This window comes from Cladosporium halotolerans, assembly GCF_011745625.1.
Source record: "Cladosporium halotolerans strain TM138-S3 chromosome Unknown Sca3, whole genome shotgun sequence".
Classification (NCBI taxonomy): Eukaryota; Fungi; Ascomycota; class Dothideomycetes; order Cladosporiales; family Cladosporiaceae; genus Cladosporium; species Cladosporium halotolerans.
The window spans coordinates 287,431-311,605 of NW_027191454.1; the positions used below are offsets into that span (position 1 = coordinate 287,431).

The 24,175-nt window shown below is 53.9% G+C and overlaps 9 protein-coding genes across 9 annotated transcripts in view; 5 read left to right on the forward strand and 4 right to left on the reverse strand.

Annotated features, from left to right (window-relative positions):
* Nucleotides 1-332: 332 nt before the first annotated feature.
* On the forward strand, nt 333-2,452 carry WHR41_01081 (uncharacterized protein; the record flags this gene model as incomplete). Its single annotated transcript, XM_069369687.1, has 2 exons — nt 333-513; nt 578-2,452. The coding sequence occupies exons 1-2, from the start codon at nt 442-444 to the stop codon at nt 2,450-2,452; spliced, it is 1,947 nt and encodes a 648-aa protein (XP_069232974.1). The 5' UTR covers nt 333-441.
* A 509-nt stretch (nt 2,453-2,961) lies between these two features.
* Nucleotides 2,962-3,585, forward strand: WHR41_01082 (uncharacterized protein; the record flags this gene model as incomplete). Its single annotated transcript, XM_069369688.1, has 1 exon — nt 2,962-3,585. The coding sequence occupies one exon, from the start codon at nt 2,962-2,964 to the stop codon at nt 3,583-3,585; it is 624 nt and encodes a 207-aa protein (XP_069232977.1).
* Nucleotides 3,586-3,881: 296 nt separating this feature from the next.
* Nucleotides 3,882-5,031, forward strand: WHR41_01083 (uncharacterized protein). The gene is made up of 2 exons (XM_069369689.1): nt 3,882-4,355; nt 4,424-5,031. The coding sequence occupies exons 1-2, from the start codon at nt 4,262-4,264 to the stop codon at nt 4,762-4,764; spliced, it is 435 nt and encodes a 144-aa protein (XP_069232976.1). The 5' UTR covers nt 3,882-4,261; the 3' UTR covers nt 4,765-5,031.
* Nucleotides 5,032-5,249: 218 nt separating this feature from the next.
* WHR41_01084 (uncharacterized protein) lies at nt 5,250-6,731 on the reverse strand (the record flags this gene model as incomplete). The annotated part of the gene is made up of 1 exon (XM_069369690.1): nt 5,250-6,731. One exon carries the CDS (start codon nt 6,729-6,731, stop codon nt 5,250-5,252), a length of 1,482 nt encoding a protein of 493 aa, XP_069232979.1.
* Nucleotides 6,732-7,327: 596 nt separating this feature from the next.
* Nucleotides 7,328-16,301, reverse strand: WHR41_01085 (uncharacterized protein; the record flags this gene model as incomplete). The annotated part of the gene is made up of 2 exons (XM_069369691.1): nt 16,115-16,301; nt 7,328-16,065 (listed from the first exon to the last, which is right to left on the reverse strand). The coding sequence occupies exons 1-2, from the start codon at nt 16,143-16,145 to the stop codon at nt 7,328-7,330; spliced, it is 8,769 nt and encodes a 2,922-aa protein (XP_069232978.1). The 5' UTR covers nt 16,146-16,301.
* A 262-nt stretch (nt 16,302-16,563) lies between these two features.
* Nucleotides 16,564-21,830, forward strand: WHR41_01086 (uncharacterized protein; the record flags this gene model as incomplete). The annotated part of the gene is made up of 2 exons (XM_069369692.1): nt 16,564-21,576; nt 21,637-21,830. The coding sequence occupies 2 exons, from the start codon at nt 16,564-16,566 to the stop codon at nt 21,685-21,687; spliced, it is 5,064 nt and encodes a 1,687-aa protein (XP_069232981.1). The 3' UTR covers nt 21,688-21,830.
* On the reverse strand, nt 21,824-22,652 carry WHR41_01087 (mitochondrial 37S ribosomal protein bS6m). Its single transcript, XM_069369693.1, has 3 exons — nt 22,572-22,652; nt 22,489-22,523; nt 21,824-22,425 (listed from the first exon to the last, which is right to left on the reverse strand). Exons 1-3 carry the CDS (start codon nt 22,593-22,595, stop codon nt 22,128-22,130), a joined length of 357 nt encoding a protein of 118 aa, XP_069232980.1. The 5' UTR covers nt 22,596-22,652; the 3' UTR covers nt 21,824-22,127.
* A 234-nt stretch (nt 22,653-22,886) lies between these two features.
* WHR41_01088 (uncharacterized protein) lies at nt 22,887-23,520 on the forward strand (the record flags this gene model as incomplete). The annotated part of the gene is made up of 3 exons (XM_069369694.1): nt 22,887-23,019; nt 23,074-23,136; nt 23,198-23,520. 3 exons carry the CDS (start codon nt 22,887-22,889, stop codon nt 23,518-23,520), a joined length of 519 nt encoding a protein of 172 aa, XP_069232983.1.
* A 522-nt stretch (nt 23,521-24,042) lies between these two features.
* The window catches only part of WHR41_01089 (uncharacterized protein), a gene marked incomplete at both ends in the record, with an annotated part of 1,080 nt that continues 947 nt past the window's right edge, over nt 24,043-24,175 (reverse strand). Inside the window, one exon of the mRNA XM_069369695.1 lies at nt 24,043-24,175. This exon is cut by the window's right edge and continues 947 nt beyond it. Within this exon, the coding sequence (XP_069232982.1) occupies nt 24,043-24,175 (133 nt within the window).

A 24,175-nucleotide genomic window follows, 5' to 3' on the forward strand; every position in this document is an offset into this window, starting at 1 on the left:
GCTGTGATTCCTCCGCTCAATGCAAGCCCAACTTTGAGAATCATCAAATGTGACACAGCCCGCCACATCGTATTGCGGGCCAGCTCATCGTCTCATCAATACAGACACCGAAGTGAAGACATAGCCACAAAGGGGAGGACTCATCGTCAAACCCCCACATTCCGACTCCATGATTCGGCAGTCGCACCCGCTTCCTTCGCCGCCGCCGTGCGGTGTGCAAAGTGGAAGTGGCATGACACACGTGGGGTACAGCGCGATGACTCTCCACCGTGGGGCGGCTCGATTACGACTATACCAACCTTAGTCTTAAGCTCAGGCAATCGCCACCTTGAGCTCCCCGGACCTCTTCACTACCCTATCGACTCCACAGAGCAGACATGACCCTCCGAATATCGCATTGATCCCTAAACACCTAAGTTCACCCACCACATTCCACACATCATGGCCACGAGACAAGAGCGGTATAAGGCCAACGCGCCCCACTCGGCGCAAGAGCGGCGCGCGGGCGAGTCGGTATGCTCCATGATGCCATGCGCTCTCGCATAAGCTGTATCGATGCTAATGAACGATCCTGCAGGCGCTCAGCGACTTCGCAGACTACGTCGAACAGCAACAAGCGCACCGCCGCCTGCCCTTCAAAACCGACAACGCCGAGCAAACCCAAACCGAGCACGCCGAGCTCGACATCCTCGACACGCTCGACCTCAACGACGACAAGCCTAAAGTGCGCTTAAAGGACCTGCTGCTCAGCGACGAGGCCGTGGAAGACAAGACGAGGCAGCTGCAGAGCATCCTCGAGGCGCGAATACAGGAGGGCCACGGCGAGTGCCTGTTCGACGTCGGCCTGGAGGACAATGGCGACTCGCAGGCGCTGTCGGAGCGCGAGTGGGAGGCTGCGCTGGCGCGGCTGCAGGAGGTGCTGAAGGGCATGCAGGCGGATTGGAAGATCTTGATGACGAAGAATGTGCCGGACAGCACGGTGGATGTTGGGAATGAGAACAAGCGCGAGCCTGGCTGTGTGGGTAAGATGATGATACGGCGGCAGCCGAAGGGGATTGATGACACGATTGAGACGAGAGTTGCGGTGGTGGGTAATGTGGATGCGGGCAAGAGCACGATGCTTGGTGTACTAGTCAAGGGTGGCTTGGATGATGGCAGGGGCAAAGCGCGTGTCAACCTGTTCCGACACAAGCATGAGATTGAGTCTGGAAGAACATCGTCCGTTGGTATGGAGATCATGGGCTTCGACACCAAGGGCGAGGTTGTCGTCTCGGGCGTCCCAGGTCGCAAGCTAGGATGGGAGGAGATTGGCAAACGCAGCGCGAAGGTCATTTCTTTCACCGATCTGGCTGGCCATGAACGCTACTTGAGAACCACCGTCTTCGGCTTGCTCAGCTCTGAGCCAAACTACTGTCTGCTCATGGTCGCGGCGAACAACGGCCTGATCGGCATGTCCAAGGAGCATCTCGGCATTGCTCTCGCGCTCAACGTTCCCGTCATGGTCGTCGTCACGAAGATCGATATCTGCCCGCCTCAAATCCTCCAGCAGACGCTCACTCAGCTCACGAAGATCCTCAAGTCTCCAGGCGCCCGCAAGATTCCTATCTTCATCAAAAACCGCGAGGACTGCGTTAACACCGCAAGCGAGTTCGTCAGCCAGCGCATCTGCCCCATTTTCCAGGTCTCCAACGTCACTGGCGAGCACATCGATCTCGTCCGCGAGTTCCTGAATATCCTTCCTCACCACGGAAAATACGACATCGACGCACCATTCGAATTCCACATCAACGACACCTTCTCCGTCCCGTTCGTCGGCACAGTAGTCAGCGGTGTCGTCAAGTCTGGCGTCGTCCACGCCGGCGACACCGTCCTCGTCGGCCCCGACTCCCTCGGCCAGTTCACAACAACCACCATCCGATCGATCGAGCGCAAGCGCATCTCCGTGCCCGGCTGCTCGGCAGGCCAGTCAGCATCCTTCGCCCTGCGCCGCGTGCGCCGCAAAGACGTCCGTAAGGGCATGGTCGTGCTGCTCGCCAAATCCGAGGCGAACCCTAACGTGCCTGCGCCGCAGCCCAAGGTCCACAGAGAGTTCATCGCCGAGGTCCTGATCCTGTCGCACGCCACGACCATTCGCACAAAGTACCAGGCCATGCTGCACGTCGGCCCGATATCGCAGACCTGCTCTATAGTCGACATCGACCGCGCGTACATCCGCACTGGCGACAGGGCGACTGTCGCGTTCAGGTTCGTGCAGAGACCGGAGTTCTTGGCTGTCGGCGACAGGATTCTGTTCCGCGAGGGGCGCACGAAGGGTCTGGGAATTGTCAAGGAGGTCGGGTATGACTATAACAAGCCGCTCAATCCTGAGGCGACGAAGGAGAGAGAGAGGATCGAGAGGGGCGAGATTCCGGCTGGCGTTGGGGCTACGGCTACTGCTAAGGTTGGCGCTTGAGGGACTACGCTGGTGTTGTACGGCGTGTCTTCTGATCAGATTTTCACGAATAATGCATTGGGAAAATTCGTAACAAGGAGTAACCTGACGAATCTGGCGTTTTTGTTTTGGGTCCGGCTTCTGTCTCATGAAAGTGTAATCCTGGAATGAGAAATACCTACGTCGAGGACAGTATGAGCTTCTGTTTGTCTTGCAATCGAAGTCCGTTGCGCTTTTCGTCTTCAACGTATCTGATGGATTCCGTCTAATATATCGATGAGATGCTTCATCGATGAGATTGAACGGCAACACGGATGACCTCGGGCTACGCGCGACACCGGATTTGATAACCTCTTTCAGCGACTTTCAATCGGATCGGATGGCCTCCCGTGTGTGAGCGGGGCTATATGCCTTCCCTTCACCCTTTCACATCGTCCATTTGAAATCGCTCTCATGGAACGCTCGTCTTGACATAAATGATACCGTAATTCAACAAACACCAATCTCAACACCACACACATGTAAACAACATGCCAGACACCAAAACCTATCACCTCCCCCCAACAGCCCTCATCCCCAACTCGCCACGCCCGCTAATACACTACCGCAACCACTTCCCCTCAGAACACGACCGCCGGCCCCTCGCCTTGCACGAGCGCTTCGCCCGCAACGGCTGGGCGACGCAGTGGATCTGGCGCTACGGCAAAGACCAGCGCTCGCACTACCACTCCGGCGCGCACGAGTGCATGGTCGTGCTGACGGGCACGGCGAGGATTCGGTTCGGCGTTGCGGACGTGGTCACAGGCGAGGATGTGATTCAAGGGCAGGAAGACGGCGGCGTGGAGGTCGAGGCGAGCGCGGGCGACGTCTTCATCCTGCCGGCTGGGACGGCGCACAAGACTTTCGAAACGTTGCCGGAGGCGCCGCTGAAGTTGCTTACGCCGGGCGATGGGCATGCGGTGGATGTTGAGGGGTTGAGGGGCGTGAATTTGGAGGGGTTTACGATGATGGGTGCGTATCCTGAGGGGAGCGAGTGGGATTTCGCGGTTGGTGGAGAGTCGGAGGGGGCGTATGAGAGGGTGTGGAAGGTGCCGAAGCCACGGAAAGATCCAGTGGTGGGTGATGGAGAGGGAGGGCTATGTGAGCTTTGGTGATGGATGTTATGGTCGAGTTTCATGTTCAGGTCGAGTTAAGTGGGTCTGGTAAAGGAGGCCGTCGACCACCCTAACCCTAACCCTGAGAGCCCCAAGCATTGGTGGGCACCCAGGCCATTAATATCTTTCTCCCAACATATACTGTCCTAGACACAGAACATATACATGTTGGAGAGAGGGTATGGTTGTTTAATTTGATTCCAGTGCAACACGGATATATTTTGAGATGCAGAAAGCACGCACTCATGATGAACGTCCGCGACAGAGTGTGGGATGATTTTGTGCTGCTTATTACTCGACATTCGTTCGTCCCGCGCGCTCAAGGCAAGTCAACGTTCAGCTGCGCCATGTTTTCCAGACCATCATTTTGTTATAGTAAAAGCTTGGGCGACCATCGCTAAAAGGTTCCTTCCATGACATACAAATATCTACCTCAGCATACATTAACATATCGTGCACCTCGTTGCTGATGTTCGACGAGTGGACCTGACGGACTTCGAGCGAACCGGCAGACCTGCCTCGCAAGTATTTTCCCGAATCTCGAAGTGAAGCAGGAAGCAGCTCTCACGTGTGTCCATACGGACAACCACCTATTCATCGCCCATCAACCCACTCTCGAAACCGGCTTCCCCCTTGCCCTACTACATACCCCAGTCTCTCACACACATCCGCCACAATGGTCAAGCTCGAAGAGGTTCCCGACGAGGACTTCCAGGCCCAGCAGCAGGGCCCCAAGATCGAGGAGGAGGACGACTGGGACACCGACTCTGGTATGCCGCATCGATTGCGCATCATGCGCATTCATTCCCTCCAGAACCTTTACTAACAGTGCCCTCAGAGTCCGACACCAGCGAGATCTCCGACGACTCCTACGAAGAATCGCTTGCCGACCGCATCGCCGCGCTCGCCGACATCGTCCCGCCCACCTACCGCAAGCGCATCTCCTCCGCCGCCAACACAACCTACGACTGGACGGCCTCCGGCCTCAGCTTCAGCGGTAAGGCCCTGTGGGTCATCAGCACCAGCGCGCTGCTGCTCGGCATCCCCTGGGCGCTGGCCTTCAGCGAGGAGCAGCAGATGCAGGAGATGGAGCGCGAGATGCGCATGCAGCAGGGCGCCAGCGAGGTCCTGACCGGCGGCGCGCAGGCCGGTGAGCAGGCGGCCAAGCCCGCGCTCTAAATGAACGAGCGATAAAGGGGGCCTGTTCTTTTTTTGCATCATGAAGGAAGGATCGTTCGTCGTTGTATTTGAGGAGAAGCGGGATACCTCACGTTTGAAGGGCTTTCTCTCTGTGTATAAAACTTTTTGGCAGCGCTTTTGGGTTTGCAGCATGCTAAGGGTGAGACTGGGTTGTCTACTGTCTCCCGTAGCGAGTGTACTATATTTCTCATCTCACGACTATCTCTAGGCTGCTCTCTTTGCAATAGAATGTGATTGCCAACAATACTACGGAAAACTCGCGGGTTCACAAAACAGAGCTCGCACCAAGAGTCCGTCCGAATCTAAAATTCTGAATTGAATCATGATGGCATTAAGCCTGTACCTAGTATACTCTTGCACAGTCCCTTTTCGGCAACATACCCTCCGCGAGAACTCCATGCGTGCGCCGTTTGAGCAAACGGAAAACTCGATACAAAGCCAAAACTTTCCTCCCTGACAACCGCTTACACACCCTCGTTGGCCAACCGATGCACGACAGGCACCGAGCTAGGCGGTAAACTGCCGTACTCGCAGATGACCATGCGAATATACTCAGCCGGCGTGATGTCGTACATGAGGTTGAGGATCTGCAGGTTCTTGATGTCCCTCCAGTCGCCAAGCTGTTTGACCTTCGACGACGAGCTCTCCTCGTCCTTGTCCTCACCGGCTGACTGCTGCGAAGCCTCGCTCGCAGGCTGCGGGAGCAGGAGCTCTTCCGACGGCGCGACCTCGTTCAGCACGATCGAGTCCAGCGCCACTTTGCCGGTGAACTTGACGGACTCGCAGAGCACTATGACGGGCACGTCGGCTTGGTGCGCGTGCATGGCGACGCTGGCGGTGCCGACGCGCGATTGCAAGCGGCCGTTAGAGAGCATGCTGTGCGCGCCCAAAAGGACGAGGTTGGCGTCTTTGACTGCGTGTGCAATGCCGGAGAGCGGGGTGTATTCAACTTCGAGACCGGCAAGCATGAGGGTTTTGGCGAGGTTTTTGCCCTCGTACAAGGGGCGGGAGTCTGCGACGATGACTCGGAAAGGGATGCCGTCCGCGTGAGCTTGCAGGAGAGTCTTCGAGACGAGAGAGGAGTTGGCATATGTGAGAACGACCGAGTTCGGCTTGATCTGTGTGCGGGCGGACGAGGCGATGGCCTGGTCGGTGACTGTGATGCGGTCTCTGATGAAGATGTCGATTTGCTCGCACAGGAATGCCTTTGCCTCTGTTTCTTCGACACTGGGGTCGATCTCTACGATCAGCTTCTTCAAGAAGCGGATCGCATTTCCCATGCTCTCGGAGATGGGGCGACATGACTTGAGAAAATCGATTTGGGGCGAGAGAAAGTGGGTTGTCATGTGTCGTGCCAGAGAAGTACCGAGAGGTGTGGTGTACGCCTGAATAGCCTCCTTGAAGGCAAGCAGCATACCAACGCAGCGGGCGCTGCTACCGCAAAGCTCGTAGCTGCTCATCTGGAAGCCCAGGGCGAGCACGGCGGGATGCACATCTTTCGAGACGCCCTCAACAGTATGTCTGCGCTGGGTATAGAGGTGACTGAATAGTTCGACCTGCTTGTTCTCCTTCTTTGGCTCCTTGGGCACATTAGAATTCGCTACGGCAGCTTGAAGTGCAGCACCGCCTTGTGAGGGCCGCCGTCTGTGTGCCAGAACTTGTGATTGTGCCTGTGAGCCAGAGCGCTTGTGTTGCGTCTTGTCCTGTCCTCCCTGCTTCTGCTGCTGACCCTTCTGTTTTTGGTCGCCCTGCTTTGACTGCTGATTTGAACCTGCTTCGCCGGTGGGCGCGCCATTCGCTGTAGGTGGTCCACCTGGAGGCGCGCCTGTGGACTCTTTCTGTGCCGCGCGCCTTGCCTGCTTCTCTGCCTTTGCCCTCTTCTTCAGCTCAGCTGGAGACAGCTTCTCGTCATCCTGCTTGGGAACCTCCTTCGCGGGCTCGGCCATCTTCGGGGAAGTGTTCGTGTATATATTGTTCAAGCGGTCCTTACCTTACCGAGTAGTCCCTTGCGGGTTGTGGATGTTTGATGGACAAACAACGCGAGCGCGCGAGTTGATCGTAGGTGCCGTTGTGCAACAGTGTGCCAAAAAATCCAGGATAGTCTGTGTCGCGCGACGCAATCAATTAAAAGCTGCCATTTCGCGTGTCCTTGGTATCGTGTAGGTGGGGTTCGTGTCCGTCTGCGGGCGACCTGAGTTGGTAGTGCGAGGTCGCAGGATTGCAATTATGTCGAGGACGTAAGTTCGGTATTTGTGAAGCTATCGGGTCTCTGTAGCTTGTAGTTCTTATAGATTGCGGGTAATGCGCTGGGTGGTGGTTCACATGCGATGCTCAATCGCAAGAAATTCGTCCCGAAAGGCGGGCGTGACTCAAAAGCGGGCGGCGAGGATCACAGCCAAATCTTGCCCCGCGCACCAATCAATATGTGCAACAACACTATAGACTCAATGTAGATATCCATTTCTGGTGATACACGGTCGTACTCAAAGTTATAATTACATATGCTTGTATGAAACAGAACCCGTCGCTTCGGAGCCATTCCTCAGAACCACGCCGCCCAACCCGCGAACAGGGTGGCCAGGTTCTTCTCATCCGTCGCCTGCTGTATGAGCTCGTTCACAGTCGCTGCTGTGCTCAGCGTCTTCGACAACTTCTTCTCAACGATCGCCAGTGCTCGATCCGCCTCTCCGCCGTCTGACTCTGATTTTGATTTCGAAGTTTCTGCCGCCTCTGCGCCCTTGGCGTTCTGTAAACCGTCCTGGGCCTCTTGCATGCGCTTCGCACGTAATGGCGAGACGGTCCACGAGTACAGTGGATCGTAGCGAAGCACATTCAACAGTGTCATGATACTGTCCTTGTCCTCACGTAAAGCGTCCATGGTGAACTCGCAACAGCGGCGGAAAATTCCTTCCGTTTTGGTGACGCCCATGCCGTCCACTATGTCCCTCGTCAAGCGGAAGGGAACGAGCTCGGGTACAGGGAGCACTCGGCCCGCCTCGAAAGCAATGCCTAAATCAATGTGGACCACCTCGCCAGTCTTCTCGTCGAGCATGATGTTATGGCCGTGTCGATCGCCCAAGCCGAGGATGTGGCCGAGCATGGACACAGAAGCCGTTGTCCTCGTGTACGCAGTCCTCTTCTCAAACCAGTCGTCTGGGTCGTCAAAGCGTTCCAGGAAGAAGTGGCGCATTACCGGGTGCAAATGATCGCACACCTTCCGAAACTCCTTGACTCGCGTCTCGGTGGAGTTGCTTTGCACCGCCCTGATCTTCTCTCGTGCTGCATTGTTCTTCAAGTCTTGAGGATAGTATCTCGCATGGGCGGGCGCCAGGAACTCATTGATTGGTATCGAGTGTGGCACGAATTCGATAATGCCAGAACGAGCAGAAGTCGGAATAACTTTGTAGGTGCGGATGTGCAAGTTGCGCTGTCGTGTCGCCTTGTGGTTTTGCAGCATCTTACTGACCTCCTCGAATACCTGTTCCATAATCGCGTCCTGGCGAAGATCATCATTGCCGCTCTTGAAAAGTTGCTTGTATTGCTTGCCATCGGACGAGAATGCAGTGAGGACTTTGGGCGCGCTCAGGCCGGTCATGATCGAGACCGTATTGCCAAATTTGGTCACGTACGGGACGTCGTCGTAATTGCCATCCGGATGTAGCGGTAGAGTGATGGTTACCGGAGGAAGACGGAGCTCCGGAATCTTTCTCGCGACTCTCACCGCAGTGGAGATATCTTGCAGAGCCCTCTTTCCGCTTTTCTGGTCGTAGATTTGTTCCTCAGCAAGTAACCTATACATGCTGTCGGCCGAAAATAGCCTCTTGAACAAGTCTCCTTTTCCTTTGTCGTTACTGATTTGCTGTCGTATGAGGGCAGCTGCATTGAATCTCGTCACAGTCGCCTCGTCTTTCGTTGCTGGGCTTCTGGTTGATGCATACACATGGTGAACGCTGTGATAAGGGTGTGTCAGACACATACGCTTCGTCAAAGCCGAAAGCGCGAGATGAAAGCTAGAGTTGTCGTTCTTGAGACGAGACATGAGCTGATTAAGTAGCACGACAAACTTCCAGGATGGAACAGAGGGCAGGATCTTGTTGACTGCCTCATTTGCAGGGGCTGACTCGGAAGTTTCAAGCCAAAGTGCAAAAAAACGCAAGACAGACAGATTGTGCTCGTCTGAAGCACGCAATGCGAGCAAATAGTTCTGTAGACTCTGCTGCACGAAAGTCTCACGGCTTGCTTTTTGATGCTGGAACTCCTCGTCGTCCAGCTTGAACCATTGCTCAGCCTTGCCAAGGGTTCGTTCATGATCTTTTTTATCAGCTGGTTTCTTTGCTGCTTTCACCAGTGCCTGGAGGTCGCGCACTTCCTCCAATTTCCGCTGACGGAGGGTCGAGATGCGACTGAAATCTTCGACATTCGCTTGGTGTTGGAGTTGCTGGTCACAGAAAGCGGCAAATGCGTGGTAGACTCTGCCCGCCTCGCGACCCACAGCCTCCTTCGGCAGATGTGCTATGGCTGGCCGAAGATACTCTTCGAGAATGCTGCTCGGTTTCTCAAGACGTGCGTCCGCGAGCTGCTTGCCGAGCTGTGCGAGTAAATCTGACCGCCCGACAGTAATGTGTTGACTTTCCATATCTGATGAACGTAACGTCTCTCGCAGCATTTTCACAGATGCTGTGCTCTCTTCTGATTCCCATAGAATTGAGGCAATCTCGTGCTTTGCCGCAGCCTCGATGCGTACACCGCTTGCCTGTAGATCAAGAGCTAGGTCATTGACTTGAGTCGCGGCACAAAGAGCAGTCTGTAACTGACCGTGTTGTCTAGCCAAGGATGAGTAAGAGAGCAGAGCGTTTGCCTCACACGTACGAACAACGTTTCGTGCCACATGAAGCTCTGTAAGAAGAGAGTCGTTGCGCCCTAGGACACCAAGACTGGTAATTCGGCCCTGTTGAATAAGGTCGAAGTCTTCAAAACGTGCTTTCTCCATCCATTTTTGTCGATCTTGCATCCTTGACCAGATGGACAGTACCTCATGTTGATCGTGTGCTGCCGTCAGCTCCAGGGACTCGGACACCAGCGCAAGGCTCGTGAACCATTCCTGAGAGGGTCTAGACAATGCATAGCTCTTTTGTGCAGAGTGTATATGTTGCAAAGCCAGATTGTCCAGAGACTGTACCGCAGAGTCCAACTTCACAGCATGGCTGAGTTCTTTGTACATGTTGAGCAGACGTGATGGTCTGTCAGTGCTGGTTTCCGGGAGCGCTACGTCCCACTGCTGAAGCTTTCGAGCACTTTCGAGCATATCACCCGTAGCGGCAGCTGTGTTGCCTAACATACCGGATGTGAGGGCGAATGTCAGGCTGCTGAGGTTTAACGAGGATAAGGAGCGGACCATGCCCAAGGCGTCTTCGGGACCGAGCTCGCCAGATTGCCGCATGTGACTGTCGACCTGCGCCGAACGAAACATCAGGCTTTTGAAGCCGCTCTTCTCGTAATCGAGTCTACCGAGAACGGACTCCAGTGAAGCCGGTCGCTCCACGCCATAGAAGGAGTCTGGCTCGTCAACCTGCTCGAAAATTGAAAGTAACAAGTCCTCTCGCACCGGAGCAGGCAGAACTTGGACGGCAGACGTACGACTTGATGCTCGACGGCTCTTCTGCGAAGGTGCAACACTGGATTCTGCTAACAAAAGAGCAAGGGTCGGTTTCCCACATGTAGCGGCCACCTGAGCTGCACGCATGTAGTCAACGTCCAGCCACTGCGACCTATCCACCTTGGTGGCCTCCCTCGGGTATGGTTGTCGGCGCATATATAGAATCAAGTCGAGAATGTATTCTTGAATTTGTTTCATATGTCCTCCTTCCGCATTGAGGTGTTCTCGAATTGCAGCGGAAAGTTCGCTTTGCAGGTCTTGCTTCCCTTCAGCTTCGATCTCAAGAATCATGTGGATGATGGCGGGGAGGAACTCCACGGTGAGATGAGGAAAACCCAGCAGTATCGTAGGCATTGCGTTCAATAGTGTTGGCGCAGACGGCCAGCGGCACAAAACAAGGGCTACTCCGGTCGCCCATTCGGTCAGCTCAGTCGGCATTTCAAGTTTCAATGCGGATTTGAGCATTTGGCGGTTACTGATTTGGATGTCATACTGTGGCACCGTTGGTGGCAGGTATCCGTATGTGCCTCTCGATATAGAGGGTGCCAGGATTTCGGGAAGTGTCTCTCGGAATGTTGCTTCGTCGGCAGAATCTTCAACCAGCTCCGAAGCCACGATACGGAGCACAAACTCGGCCAGTCCTGACTCTACCCGTGTCGGTGATCGCACAATCTCACACAGCCGCCGAATGAGAAACGCATATGGACGCTGTGCGCCAGCCAGATGATCCGGGTTTGTGTATGCTGCATAGAGCCTTCGTTTCTTTGGGAAAGAATCGTAGCTGCCACTTGCAGCGTACGCCCGCCCGATAACCTTTGCGGACCATGATAGAAAGTGATCGTCAAAAGACGACACCTGAATCGCGCGCCAAAGGTACGGAGCGTACTCGATGCATAAGACATCATCCCCGAGGGCGTCTTCTGCCATGCTTTGGGGGACTTGGAAGTTCCGAGTTAGGGTGATCAGAGCTGCGCGGGAATCGCCGACTGCAAAGAGACCGGATTCGTCCTCAGTTTGACGTACGAGAAGCAGCAGTAATGCACTCTCTGGGCTGCCCTTTCGCACATTTCCAGGCAGATCAAGCCGAGAAAGAGCTTCTGTCAGAACTTCATAGTCATGGAGCAGTTGAGCAGAGACGTTTACTCGCATGTCGCGCAAGTATTGCACGCTCCTACTGTAGAAACTATGCATCTTCTGTACGGTCTCCCGGTGTTGAGTTTCTTGTGTGGTGTTGTCTTGCTTAGAACCCATGTGAGCTCGGACCGCAAGGAGAAGGTTTGTGAAGATACCACAGAGGAATGTAGGGTTTCCCGCGAGCTGTCGCTTGCCGCGGTGCATCAGGTAGTCGACGATACCAAGAGCGTCATCCGCACATTGACTATCCGTCAAGTACGGCTGGATACCACGCAGGAGCATCTCAAGTGGATAGCCCATAACCGCAACCTCACCTGCAGTGGCGACGAGAAGTCTCAACTTGCGAAGTATTGTGCAATTGTGGAGTGATCCAAGCCCCGAATTCATATGATCGAATAGCATCCTCGCAGCTACTGAAAATGTTGACGATTCCCACGGAGCAGTGGGGTCGTGACTTGTTCGGCGACAGAATCGCTCCATCTGATCAGGGAGGTACTTACCTTTGAAAGAAGGCTGTTGAGGGGCCGGCATTGGACGCTTGGAAAAGCTGAACTCTTTGATCTCGGCGAGCGCTTTGCTTGCGGATGTGTAAACCACAGGTTTATTGCGCTTCGCCAACCAGCCATCATCGACGTCGTCCTGGTTCACGCACAGGAAGAAGTGCCCCATGATAGTAGCGAAATGATCTGCCGACAATTCTCTGTACTCTTCTTTGCTGCCGATGATATTGCGGAGTCGATTTTCACAGCTTACGCTTTGCTCCGAAGGCGGCGAGATGATATCCCGACTGATGGCGTATGCGACGCTTTTGCCAAATGAATGTTTGAGGAGCTCCTTCACTTCAGCACCCAATTGATCTGCCAAAAACTGCATATCTCTGTCCAGTCCTCGCATCAGTGATTGCGCTGTCACCTCCACCTGAGCATTAACAAGCAATTCACGAAGGGAATCGAACCCGAAAGCTGCATACGGGAGAGACTCCAAAGCTTGATCCTGTAACCATGAATGCAGAAGCTGAGGAGCAAAGAGGTGGAAAAGCTTTTGCGAGTTGGCAAAGTCCAGCGATGAGGCAACTTTCTCAACGCAGACAGCGGCATATGGTCTCGAGTTCTCTGCACGTCCCGCGGTCTCAAAGATATAATAAATCGACTGGCGGAGAAGTGAGTGCCATGAGCACGCCAAGTTTGCGAGGAAAAGCAGCCGCATTGCGAGGCCCTCTGTCCATTCGAATTCAGCGGGCAGACTGTTTTGCAAGTCATCAAACATGGCACCATGTGCGGAGAGCGTGAAGAGGCTAAAGATGGTTGCAATGCGTTCGGCAAGATGGAATTGGACCGATATTGCACCTCGTTGCAAGAGATCAAAGAGGCTCGTGCGCACAGAGGGAACGTCGTCGTCACGGCCGTAATCTGTGTTCACGTGGCACAATTGTAACAGAAGCGTGGACACCTTCTTCTGTACGCTTGGAGATAGAACACCCGCTTTCAATGCCGTGGAAACGCACCAGTCGTACATGTCAAGAGCAAGATCAGCTAGGTTCTTGTTGTTTGTGTTCGTCCAGAAGGATTTGAGTCCGATCATTGCGTCCAGGATGGTACCAATCGCAACCTCTGAACGCTCAAAGGCATAGTCTTGGAGAATACTATCTGTCAGAAACTCTAACAAGCGCTCTGTATCGCGCTCAGCCAAGTTCGGAATGAGCGAAGGCAGATTTGCGAGAATCAACCGACTGGCAATTATTGTTGCCTCTGGGAGTGAAAGTATGGCATCCATCGCAATACTTGACGCATTCTCCATGCTGTTGACCTCCGACGTCTCGTCCTTACATGCAGTGATGATTGATGCATATAGAGGCACGACGGCTCGTAATGAAATTGTGCTGTTGCTGATGCTGGAGTCATCCACAAGATCTACGGCGCCAGTTCGTGGAAGACCTCGGCGGCTTTCTTGGGATTCATACGAATGGCCGACTTCCATCATGTCTTCTTCATCCACCGTCACGTCAATGTCCTGAGGTGTGGCTCTGGAGGCAAAGGCTTCGGTGATAGTACGGCAAAGGGCACTACGGCAGTCGCTGCTTTTGGTTCTAGCACCATCAGTAGCTTCGTTGGTAGAAGGTGGCCAGAATGTTGAAGCGAAGGAAGTCAACATGATGTCGACTTTGTCCTGACCGCACGCTCTGTCCGATGCATGTCGAGCGATGAGCTTCAAAATCGCGTGGCATTGACGCTGCAGCTCCAGCTGAGCTCTAGTGTCGGAAAACTTAATGCAATGCGCCATGCAAGTCGACGCTGCAGCAAATTGACAAAGCGCCGCGAAGACATCTGAGCTTACGCCTTGTGGACGATCATGAACAATCTGCGAGAAAGAGTTTTCCGTCCTGGTCATTTCGCCGACAAGGTGATTCAGTATCAAAGCCTCGGAAGATGCCTTGGGAACTGATAGTTTGACCGTCTTTGCCAGAAGAAAGTTCGGGCTTGGTTGGAGAAATGCCCGATTGTCACTCAGCGACAACAGGTAATGTATAAGTTGCTCATTCTCTTCAGCACGAAGCCAGCTCCTACCGAGGACATCCCAAACCGGATATCCAAGAGATTCCGAGAGGTGCGAGGGCTGACCAAGGTACAGTGCAACAAGGCCAACCACATCAACGCTGGTGAACAGAGTACATGAAGTAGCATAAGAGCGTTCATCAAATTTGCTGGGAACCCATCTTCGCAGCAGCCATCCGATGGCGCTATTCGCAATGATGGGCGCAGAGCTTGGATGTATTGACACTGAGTCTCTCATGATGATTTGGACAAGGGCGAGCGCAGTGTCACACAGTATGTGGGGTCCACTCAGTTCGAACGCCACTGCGAGCGACTGATAAAGCTCTGATGCCACGGCTTGTGGTATCAGACGGAATCGAAGCATAATGCAGAGCACACCACAAGCTGCACGGCACGTGCTTGGGCTCGTGATCGAACGACACGAAACTTGCCACAGCGAGGTCCAAAGAGCGACCAGTGTGCCATCCGTTGAAGAAGCCTGATATGCACAACTCGCGACTGCGGTCAGGGACCACGATGCGAGTGCCGCATTCTCGTCACTACAATGCGGTTTCAGGATGTCGAGAATGCGTCGAAGGTCAGTCGCTGACATTTGGCTTTGCTGCGTCAGGAAAGCGAGTGTCTGTAAGGCAGCTATCCGAGATCCAAGAACGCCGTTGGATGCCTGCGAAAGCAAATCTCCGAGATCGTCCATTCCCCGTAGCCGCTTCCTGGGTCTCTCTTCGCTGTCATCCCCGGTTCCATCTAGGTCTTTCATGCCATTGTCGCGCAACAATCCAGTAATGAACGCAATGAGGTGCACGACAGTCCAGCCTTGCTCCGCGCGAGAACCGTTAGTACGAAGCGACAGAATACCGCATTGAATGAATGCTGGCCTTTTTGGAGCAGCAGAATCGCTCCAAACTTGCAGGTCATCCAAGTGTAGCTGATCTCGCTCTTGTCGCTTCGAGTATTCAGCTTTCAAGCTTTCCAGAAGAGCGCTGAGCTCTGATACTAGTAAGTCTGCACCGTCTGCATTGCAACGATCCGTTAAGAACAGCCGAATATGCATTGACACCACGAGCATCTCCTTCAGACCGCTAGTTTTTGGCCCCCAGTAAGATCCCATCAAGCGGATCAAGGGGCTAGTAACTTGCTGGGTGAGGCTTATATTTTCTGTCCTGGTCCACGCGAGGACATTTCCAATGACGGCGAATGCTTCTTGATGGGCGGGATTTGACGCACTGTTTGATTGCAAAAATCGAATTGCACTCCAGACTGCTTCCGAAGCCAGAGATGGGACAGGCGCGTTTGGTGCACCGGTTAGCAGGCGAAGGCACGCCATCAGTTCTTCTGCAGCAGATTTGGCAAAGCCCCGACTGCCTTGAGAGCTAATAGAATTGGGGTGACGCGACCTAGACGATCGCGAGCTTGTGAAAGTTGCTCCTGCACCATTCATGCCGGCGCCTTCGATGGCGGCAGATTGCGATGCTTGAATGTACTTAATGCAGAAGCGTGAAGTGCGCTCCCATTCAGCCTTTGGCAGATGTTCTACGTGCGACGGACGAGCCAATATGATTCGCATGATCTTAGGATAGTCCAGCGCAATAGGCTCGCAAAGCTCGCCATCCGATGAAGGCAGGGTTTCGATGATGTGGTCTAAAAGGGCCTTAACCGTCTTCAACTTCACCGATACAACTCCTACCTCGACCGCGAGGCGTAGGGCGCCAGCGCATGATTGCAGACGATTTGACGCCCCAGATTTGAGTGACGCGGTTTTTGCTCGAGCGTGTGCCGATTGCTCGTTAATCACTACCGTGAAGAGGACTTCATAGATGCGATGCAACGAGGCGTCTGCCAATGAATCAATCGACGAATTGCGTTGGTTGTGGCGCAGAATATGCTTGAGATCAGCCAAGCCTTCGCTCCTTTCCCTTGGACTGTTTGACTCGGCACGCTCTGCTATTGTTAGCGTGTGGCCAAAATGGAGATCGCCTTTTATTCATACCTAGGGCGTCCACGAGCGTCACCTCGGCCATTGTTCCGTTGGCCTAAACAAACGAGGGGCCAGCATCGAGAGCGATGGGACGAGGCGCGGTCGTGCGCTCAACATTCATAGTGTTCTCTTGTCCAAATCTAGAGCTGGAGAAAATTGCGCCAACAGCAGTCGGGACCGCGCTCAGGCACGTGTGAAACGAAAATGCTGTCTTTCTAGGCCACGTCGGCAGAGAAGGAGGACGTCGCGAATGTGAAGTCGAGTCCAATGCGCCCTAGCCAATCAAAGCCCGAGAGCGCGACGCGGGCCAAAGCTTCCAGCGCGTCTTCACCTCGACCTCGAATTTGAGAACAATAAAGCGAACGAACAAACAAGTTGCGCGCCACTGTCCGCACGGGCAACGAAAGCCCCTCGAGCTCTGCAAGCCTCTGATCGCATCCTAGCGACCAACTACTAGCAATATGGAGCTTGAAGAGCCTCTCGAAAGGCTGCAAAACCTCCAACGGGACCTTGTATCCTTCACCGAATCACGTCTAGCGAATCTCGACCGCCTGAGCATCGAATTGGAAACCAGCCTTGTGGACCTGAGGAAGCTTTTGGAACGAAAGAGGAAGAGTCAGCAGAGTCGGGATGCCTTGAGCGCGACAACCTCAGGCGACCCAGCGACGAACAAAGTCCAAATCGGAGACCGCGAGTTCTCGATCAGTAACGATTTCAGGGAAGGCGCGATTACGGTGTCCGATGAGCTCGATCTGGATGAGCTCGAAGCCGCGAAACTATGTTTGGCTGTGGCAGAAGATGCAGAGGGCGTCCCCGAAACCCTGCCGCTGAGGGCGATTCTGCACTTCCACCGGGAGAGGGAAACATTGCTGGATTGCGTACGGTTGATCTTTCGCAAGGCCGCTGATCCAGATGCGGACGATCAGATCGCGCTGCAGCTTCAAGATGTTGTGGAAAGCATCCTACTGGGAGAAGAGCGTAGACAAGTCGAGCGGTCTGCCTATTGGCGCAAGTGTATTGAAGGGTTGACGGACATTGAAGCTTTGATTCGGAAGACACAAGACCATGTCCAGCTTATGGCTATGACCGGCCAAAGTCTCTCCACACCAACAGGCGAGGCCTTGCAAGCTCAGAGGATGCTCCTGGCTCACCAGCATGAAACACTAGCTGCAATCATGACATTCATCATCCGTGGCAACCACGTCCTCCCCGAAGATTTCCGCCAGTTTTTGAGTAAAGCTGCAAGCACAGAATCTCCTTTGGACGTCATGGCACATTACACTCCTGTCTTGATCGCTGGGTCGGCGTATTTCGGCTCTGATCCGGCAACCTCTGACCAAGCTGCTCAGGATCTGCATAAGTTGTTCGCACCTGGCCCTGGTCAGTTACAATGGAAGGTGAAGACTTTCCAGTATGCGACCACTGTTTGGTGGCTCGCGGAGTTCAGCGCTCGATTTGCTGATTGCCCTGCGGACTTTACCATTAACGGCAAGTCCATTGCGCAACTGGAAGAAGAAAGGAGCAAGCTTTTCAAAGAATGCTGCCATCAGAAAGCCTTTCATTTGATGCTCTCGATCGCAGATTTCTTGAAGCCAGAAGTTTGGTATGATCCTGCAAAAGCTGGACTTGTCGGTTTTCTCCTTGACAATTCTGCCTTGTTTCCCCACGATGCCACTGCACCATCTCGGCATTTTGCCGTGCTTACGATGGAAGAGTTCCAGACCTTCGTCAACGCTTTCGTGTCAAATATGCCGGATCTACTTCGCCAGCTTAAATCGCAGGAAGATGACGAAAGACGCAACTATCTGTCTTCGGCGATTGACCAGGGCCATCCGGACACAATGGATCTCGAAAGGTTCATCCTTGTGATTGCGCGAGCGTATCAAGAGGACCAAGAAGCTGCCGAAGATTTCTGGTCGGACAAAGAAGGAAATCTATATGGATTTCTGCGTTGGGCCTCGCAGAGACTGCCAACCCCACGCGTTGCTGCGTTCTGCGAGCTCCTGCGATCTATAGCAACCGATGAGAAGTCCGCGAATCAAGCACATCGCTTTCTCCTAGAAGACACAGCGATGGTGTCAGGCAAGCTTCGAAAGGCCTATGCCGTCAGCTGGACTCAGATATTCAACGAACTCGAGCTCTATGCTGCGATGACCAAGAACAAGCCTGCAGTCGCACAACCACTTACGGGTCCAGAAGACATAATGGCGGATCCTGATGTTGAAGAGAAAGAAACTCCAATCATGCTCGAGGCATACCTGCGTCTTGCATCGCATGTCTGCATCAACAGCTCTGATGCTCGCAATTGGATCCTGCGAGAGCAGCCATTCCGCCTTCATGACCATTTGTTACAGCTCGTTCAAAGTGCTTCACCATCCAACGTGCAGGCCTGCTGCTTCGATTTGCTTGCTGCTCTGTTGACCGATAAAACGCCAGACATCAACGATGGCCTGTGGAGCGCTCTTGATACATGGATCGGAGGAATCGGCCAGCCAACGACCAATGCACCCCGAGCCCAGTCTGCTTCTGGTCTTAGAGGAGCATCTGAAAAGCATTACCTCCAGTCCATCGCGGCTAATCCTGAGGTTGCCACTTCTTTTGTCCACCTGCTGAATGCTCTCATCATCCCTGCAAGCAACAACTCCGATCCTACACTGGATGCTCTTCCCTTTCCCGAATCTCTGGGCTCAGTCCATCGTCACGTTGGAATTGAGCCCTATGTGGATTTTGTTCTTGGACAGGTCTTGACGCAACCATTAGCGCAGCAAGGCCTGTATGAGAACCGAGTTCTCAGCAACGTTCTACGCCACGCATGCCTGACGTTCGCCTGGCTTTGCTTATCGACTTTCAACGAGAACCTGGTGGTGCTCGCCAACACGACCAATCTAGCTGTTGAGAGCTCTATGAAGACATCATCACTCGCCACGTACACTCGCTTGCATCCTTTCGCGCGGACGATGGAGCACCTCTTCAATAACAACACGATTGCTGCGCTCTTCGACAGTGTACATCAGCTCCCAGAGGAACTGGAGACATTAGATGAAATGTCCCCTCTAGTGCAAGCTACCGCCAAGGCTGTGGAGGTCATGAATCTTGCTATGAAATTACAGCCGACATACTTCGATATCGTGCGCCCGGTGATCAAGACACAGGCCCCTTCGAGGGGCATGACTGTGGCAAACGCTGCGATTGCCTCCTTCGACGATGTAATGCTGAGCCAATTAGATACCGTCGTCTACCTGGTGAACTATGCGGCGTGCCGGCACGTCGATCTTGCGATGCAATCTCTCGACCTTCTGAAGAGATTGTCTTCCTCGAGGAAACTGACTGGTATCATTGACACGATGTCTGGCCAAAGAATTGGGAACAGGCTTGTCGGCAGAATTCAGGAAGCGACCGACATTATCGCCATTGAGCTTCGCCGCGATTTTGAAGTCGATATCATGGATCTCGAGTCGGAAACGCAGCCTTTGAAATTAGCGAAGGCACAGAAGATCCTCGGTCTTCTTAACAGCGCAATTGACGCATCGCCAAACAAGCCCAATATTGCACATAGCTTACTTGGCCTGCTCGAAGGCCAAGGCCGTATGCGCTCTGTCGTAACAGCCGACGACAGCTTGTTTGCCGCTGGACGGTCGCTCTTTCACATCATCGCACGCTCTGCTGTCGAGCTTCCGACAGTTTTTGGCGCAGGCAACGTCTCTTGGCTACTCTCGACGAAGCGCGGATGTCTCGAACTCATCACAAAGCTTGCCACTGCTACCTTGTCGTCTTCTCTCGTTCAAAACGAGCTCCGCAGCATGGACTTCCTTCCGGCGCTTGCGATGCGCTTGCTTGAGACGCGTGCGGACGTTGTTTGGGACTCGGTATCTCTGCAGAGCACAGACATTCTTCTGCAGTCAGCAGGATGTGGAATCCGCGACTTCATGCGCATTCGTGAAGCATGGTTCGAATATGCTGGCTTAGAATTACGATCTGTTGCCGCTGCTAGCATGAACTCTGTCCGTGAAAAGCAGGTCAATGCTCTGCTCGGCACGGTCGAGACCGGCGACGAGGAGCTTCCTGCTGCCTCCGTCCTCAATTTGATCGACTTTTATGACATAGAGGTGCATGAACCTTTGGAGGCCGATCTGACTTTGCTGAATGAGATCAACCTTTCATCCTGCGTAGTGGAAGACGCGGAATCCGTGGTTAAGTTCGACTTAGACATGATTGGGCAGCTTCTCACCCTGCGTAAACGTGAGCTTTGGCTCGATGGCACAATCACAGACGCCAGCGATGAGACACAGGCTCAGGACGAGATTTCAGCGCTTCTTGCTTCCCTGAGCAGCAGAAATTTGTACAGCGAAATTCAGCGTGCGCGACTGGATGCTGTCGAAGCATGGACCGACTCTGTGTCTACGATCATAACCATTGGAGGACTTCCCGAGTCAACGCAAACGATCATCGCCCTGCAAGCGCTCCAAATCGTCCTGCCCAAGTTTGAGAAGTCTCTGGCCGACAATATGGATGTGGCGGGCTTATTTGCACGTCTCACACTCACGCTCGTCAATGCAATAGCTGCAAATACTCTGGACTCTACCGACCAGCAAGCTGCCAACAACAGGGACGAAAGGATTCTCGCCGTATTCAGAGTTTGCCTCAAGGCTATCACGGATCCCGAAACAACACCTGCGCTTCGGGATGTGTGCTACCGCACTTGCTGTCTTATCCAAAGCACGTCATCTTCGCCTGTGGCTTCGACAGCAACTCAGAGTGACAGGTCACACGCTGCAGTACTAAACTCAAGCGCCAGACAACTTCTCCAGCAAGTCCAAACATCCGGAGAAAGAATCATCTCCGTGCTAACAGAAGACGCTTTCTCGGGCCGCGGCAGTACGCGAGTGTCCGCGTTGCTTTTCCTTGACGCGCTGATCGCACTCTTTCAGTCCGGCAAGGCAACTGCCTCACTCCTCAGAGCGCTCACGAAGCTCAACTTCGTACCCGTACTTTTGGATGGCAGCCTGAGCGGCATTAGCGGTGCCTTCCGCGATGATCACAAAGATTTGCCAACTACTCTGTCATACTTTCACACGGCTCTCGCGCTGCTCCTCAACTTGTGCAGGACAACAGACGGCTCGCAGCTGGTCCTTAACTCGGGCTTCTTCGCCGCCGTCAACGAATCTCAGCTGTTTTCCACAGATCCTGACATCGGCCTCGACATCGACAACCCCACTGCGCTGCACCACTTTTACCGCTTGCTCAGCTCTGTGTTGAGAGTCATCGTAGCGGTTGTGGCCGCTAGAGGACCGAACAACGCGAGCACAGTACAGCAAGCAAAGACCTTCCTCTCGCAGAACCGGTTCTGCATGCAGGCCATTTTCAAGCGGGCAAGCAAAGCCCCTCAGATGAAGGGAGAGCTGGCACACCAGGAAGACGCCAACAAGGTCGCGGAGGAGTTTGGGAAGTTGATAATTCTTACGGGTTTCCTAGAGGTGAGCAAGCATTCCGTTCCATCTACGCTGTCAAATGATTGTGTACTTACCCCTTTGCAGGATGATGAACCCGCGCATTCAAAGGGTATCAGGCGGAACGGTTTCACGTGAGTGGCTAGGAAGGTCGCAGGGCTGCTGGGTTGGATTGCTTGATGGATACTCACCTGCATAGCGAGGCGTAGAATGGAGGTCTGCTACAAAATCTATGAATGAATTCAATACTCGCGAATTTCCGGGTATCGTGACTTCTGTAATTCACCGTACTTCATACCCACGTCTCTCTTGAGACAATTTCACAGATATCCTTTCGCGACAACGTCGCCCTGATGACGGAGCAGGCATCGTCAAAATGAGAAGGGACGCATTGCTCGATAAGCGCTTTTGAAATTCGAGCATGCGCATAGATATTGTACAGACCCGCCATGTATAGATACAATGATATCGCCCGCGGTGGATGTTCCTTCAGCGAAACTGTTCTCTTTCAAAACTCCCAAAACGCCCAACTCATGCTGCCAGGTGTCTTCCCGGTCCCAACGATGCTTTTCTCCCACTTATAACCGCAGACCAAGTCCCCAGTCCACCTTCCCGCCGACATCCTTGATCTCATCCATCTTCGTGCCCACCTTCACCATCGAGTAGCGGATCATACGCGGGTCCAGACCGAGCGTCCTCTTAACGGCGTGCTGCGTCTTGGCAGACGAGTCGAAGCGCATGATGAAGTAGTGGCCGTTGTGGTAGGTTGCTCCCTGCTTGCGCGCGGGCTTGGGGAGCAGGAAGGTGCCCCAGTTTGTGATGCCGCGGACGACGCCACCGGTGGAGAGGACCTGGTTGCCAGCTGTACGGGCGATTCTGCGCGGATTGGGTTAGAGAATGTTCTAGGGAGTTGTCTGTTGTAGGTGTGGGTGGATGTACTCTTTGATCTCGTTGACGCCGCGGCCGGGGCGGACCTGAAGATTTGTTAGCTAGCGCAAATCCGTCTTTGCGCCTCAACATACCACTCCTATTAACTCGTACAACATGGCTGGTGTGATGTGCTGGTGTATACGCGCCGCTCTCCCTCACAGCAAGACGATGCGGGTGATGTCCAAAGATTGCGGCTAGCGCTCGGGAGAGATCTGATAATCTTATCTCGACGACGCTCGGCTTTCCGGTTCGCGCCCTACGAATTGGGTTATGTCATCCCCGAGGTCGCGCGCGCTCGCTTGCATGCGCTGCGATTGGACTCTGGGAGATCCTTCGAATAACTCTACTTGTTACTTTTCGACTACACACTCACACAATATTCCTATACCCGCATCTTTCCGCACACAATGGCTTCCGCAGCAGTCGCAGGGCGCGCCTTCGCCCGTTCTCTCACTTCTCAGAGCTTCGCCCGCTGCGCCAGACCCCAGGTGCTGCGCCTGAGAGCTCCCGCGAGCAGGACATTTGCTGCCAGCGCAAGAGGTTTGTGCTGGATCGTGGAGCTCAAGAGTACAAGGAGCTAAAAACTTGCTACAGCATTCGAGAAGAAGTACACCGAGGACCACGAATGGATCGAGCTTTCCTCCGACAAGAAGACTGGTACGAACCCACCCCACGACAACTTCTGCGACTTGCGCGACACCGACCTAACAAGCCACAGGAACCATTGGTGTCTCCGCCTACGCCGCTAAGGCCCTCGGCGATGTCGTGTACGTCGAGCTTCCCTCCGTTGACCTCGAGGTCAGCGCCGGCGAGTCCATTGGTGCGGTGGAGTCCGTTAAGAGCGCCTCGGACATCATGACCCCGGTCAGCGGCAAGATCGTGGAGGCCAACGCGGTGCTCGAGGACAAGCCCGGCACCATCAACCAGAGCCCTGAGGATGAGGGCTGGCTGGCGAAGATCGAGGTCGCGGACGCTGCTGAGATTGAGGGTCTAATGGATGCGGAGGCATATTCGGCTTTCACGGAGCAGGCCGACAGCTAAACGCAGAACATGATTTGGACGCAAAATGCAATTCAACTTGTATGTACTAGTCACTTGCGGCTGTGCAGAGGTGTTGCCACCCGTGCGTGGGACGAGATGATGCGCAGTAATGAGGGTTCGTCACGGTATCGGGCTTCGAAGAATCGCCGTCGACGACAGGCAATGGCATCGGAAATACAAGGAGCGAAATGCCAAAAAGGTAGACACGCCTACTGTCAATCGAAACCGAGTTCAATGAGAACATTTGGCTGCTGTCACGCGTCGCTCACATGCACATTTTACCGCATTCCATAAGAGTCTAGCGCTATTGACAATTGGCACATGCTCACCTCCCTAGCCAAACCATCTCCAATCTGTCCGACTTCTATCAGTGCTTCAACCCCGTCGAGTTCGCAAACCGATCAAACCTAAAATTCTCCAGCGCCGGATCCGCCTCCCCCTTCAAAATCTGCCTGCTCAACAGCTCACCCACAATAGCAGCATTAGTAACACCCGAATGCATAACCGCAATCGTAATCCCCTTCAACCCCTCCACCGGCCCCAGAATCGGCAACCCATCCCTCGGATCCGGCCTCGTGCCAATAGTATAATAATCAAAATCCAGCTCCTCGCCGCCCACGAGCGAAGCCTGGACTTGAGCAAAGAGCTCGTCGGC

What these genes read in the sequence shown, in the direction of transcription:
- WHR41_01087 (XM_069369693.1), bottom strand. Translation starts at nt 22,595, where the DNA reads ATGTTGTACGAGTTAATAGGAGTG. An exon ending in TGTACGAGTTAATAGGAGTG is followed by an intron (nt 22,524 to 22,571) that starts GTATGTTGAGGC and finishes ACAAATCTTCAG; the next exon opens with GTCCGCCCCGGCCGCGGCGT. An exon ending in GGCGTCAACGAGATCAAAGA is followed by an intron (nt 22,426 to 22,488) that starts GTACATCCACCC and finishes CAATCCGCGCAG; the next exon opens with AATCGCCCGTACAGCTGGCA.
- WHR41_01083 (XM_069369689.1), top strand. Translation starts at nt 4,262, where the DNA reads ATGGTCAAGCTCGAAGAGGTTCCCGACGAGGACTTCCAGGCCCAGCAG. An exon ending in CGACTGGGACACCGACTCTG is followed by an intron (nt 4,356 to 4,423) that starts GTATGCCGCATC and finishes CAGTGCCCTCAG; the next exon opens with AGTCCGACACCAGCGAGATC.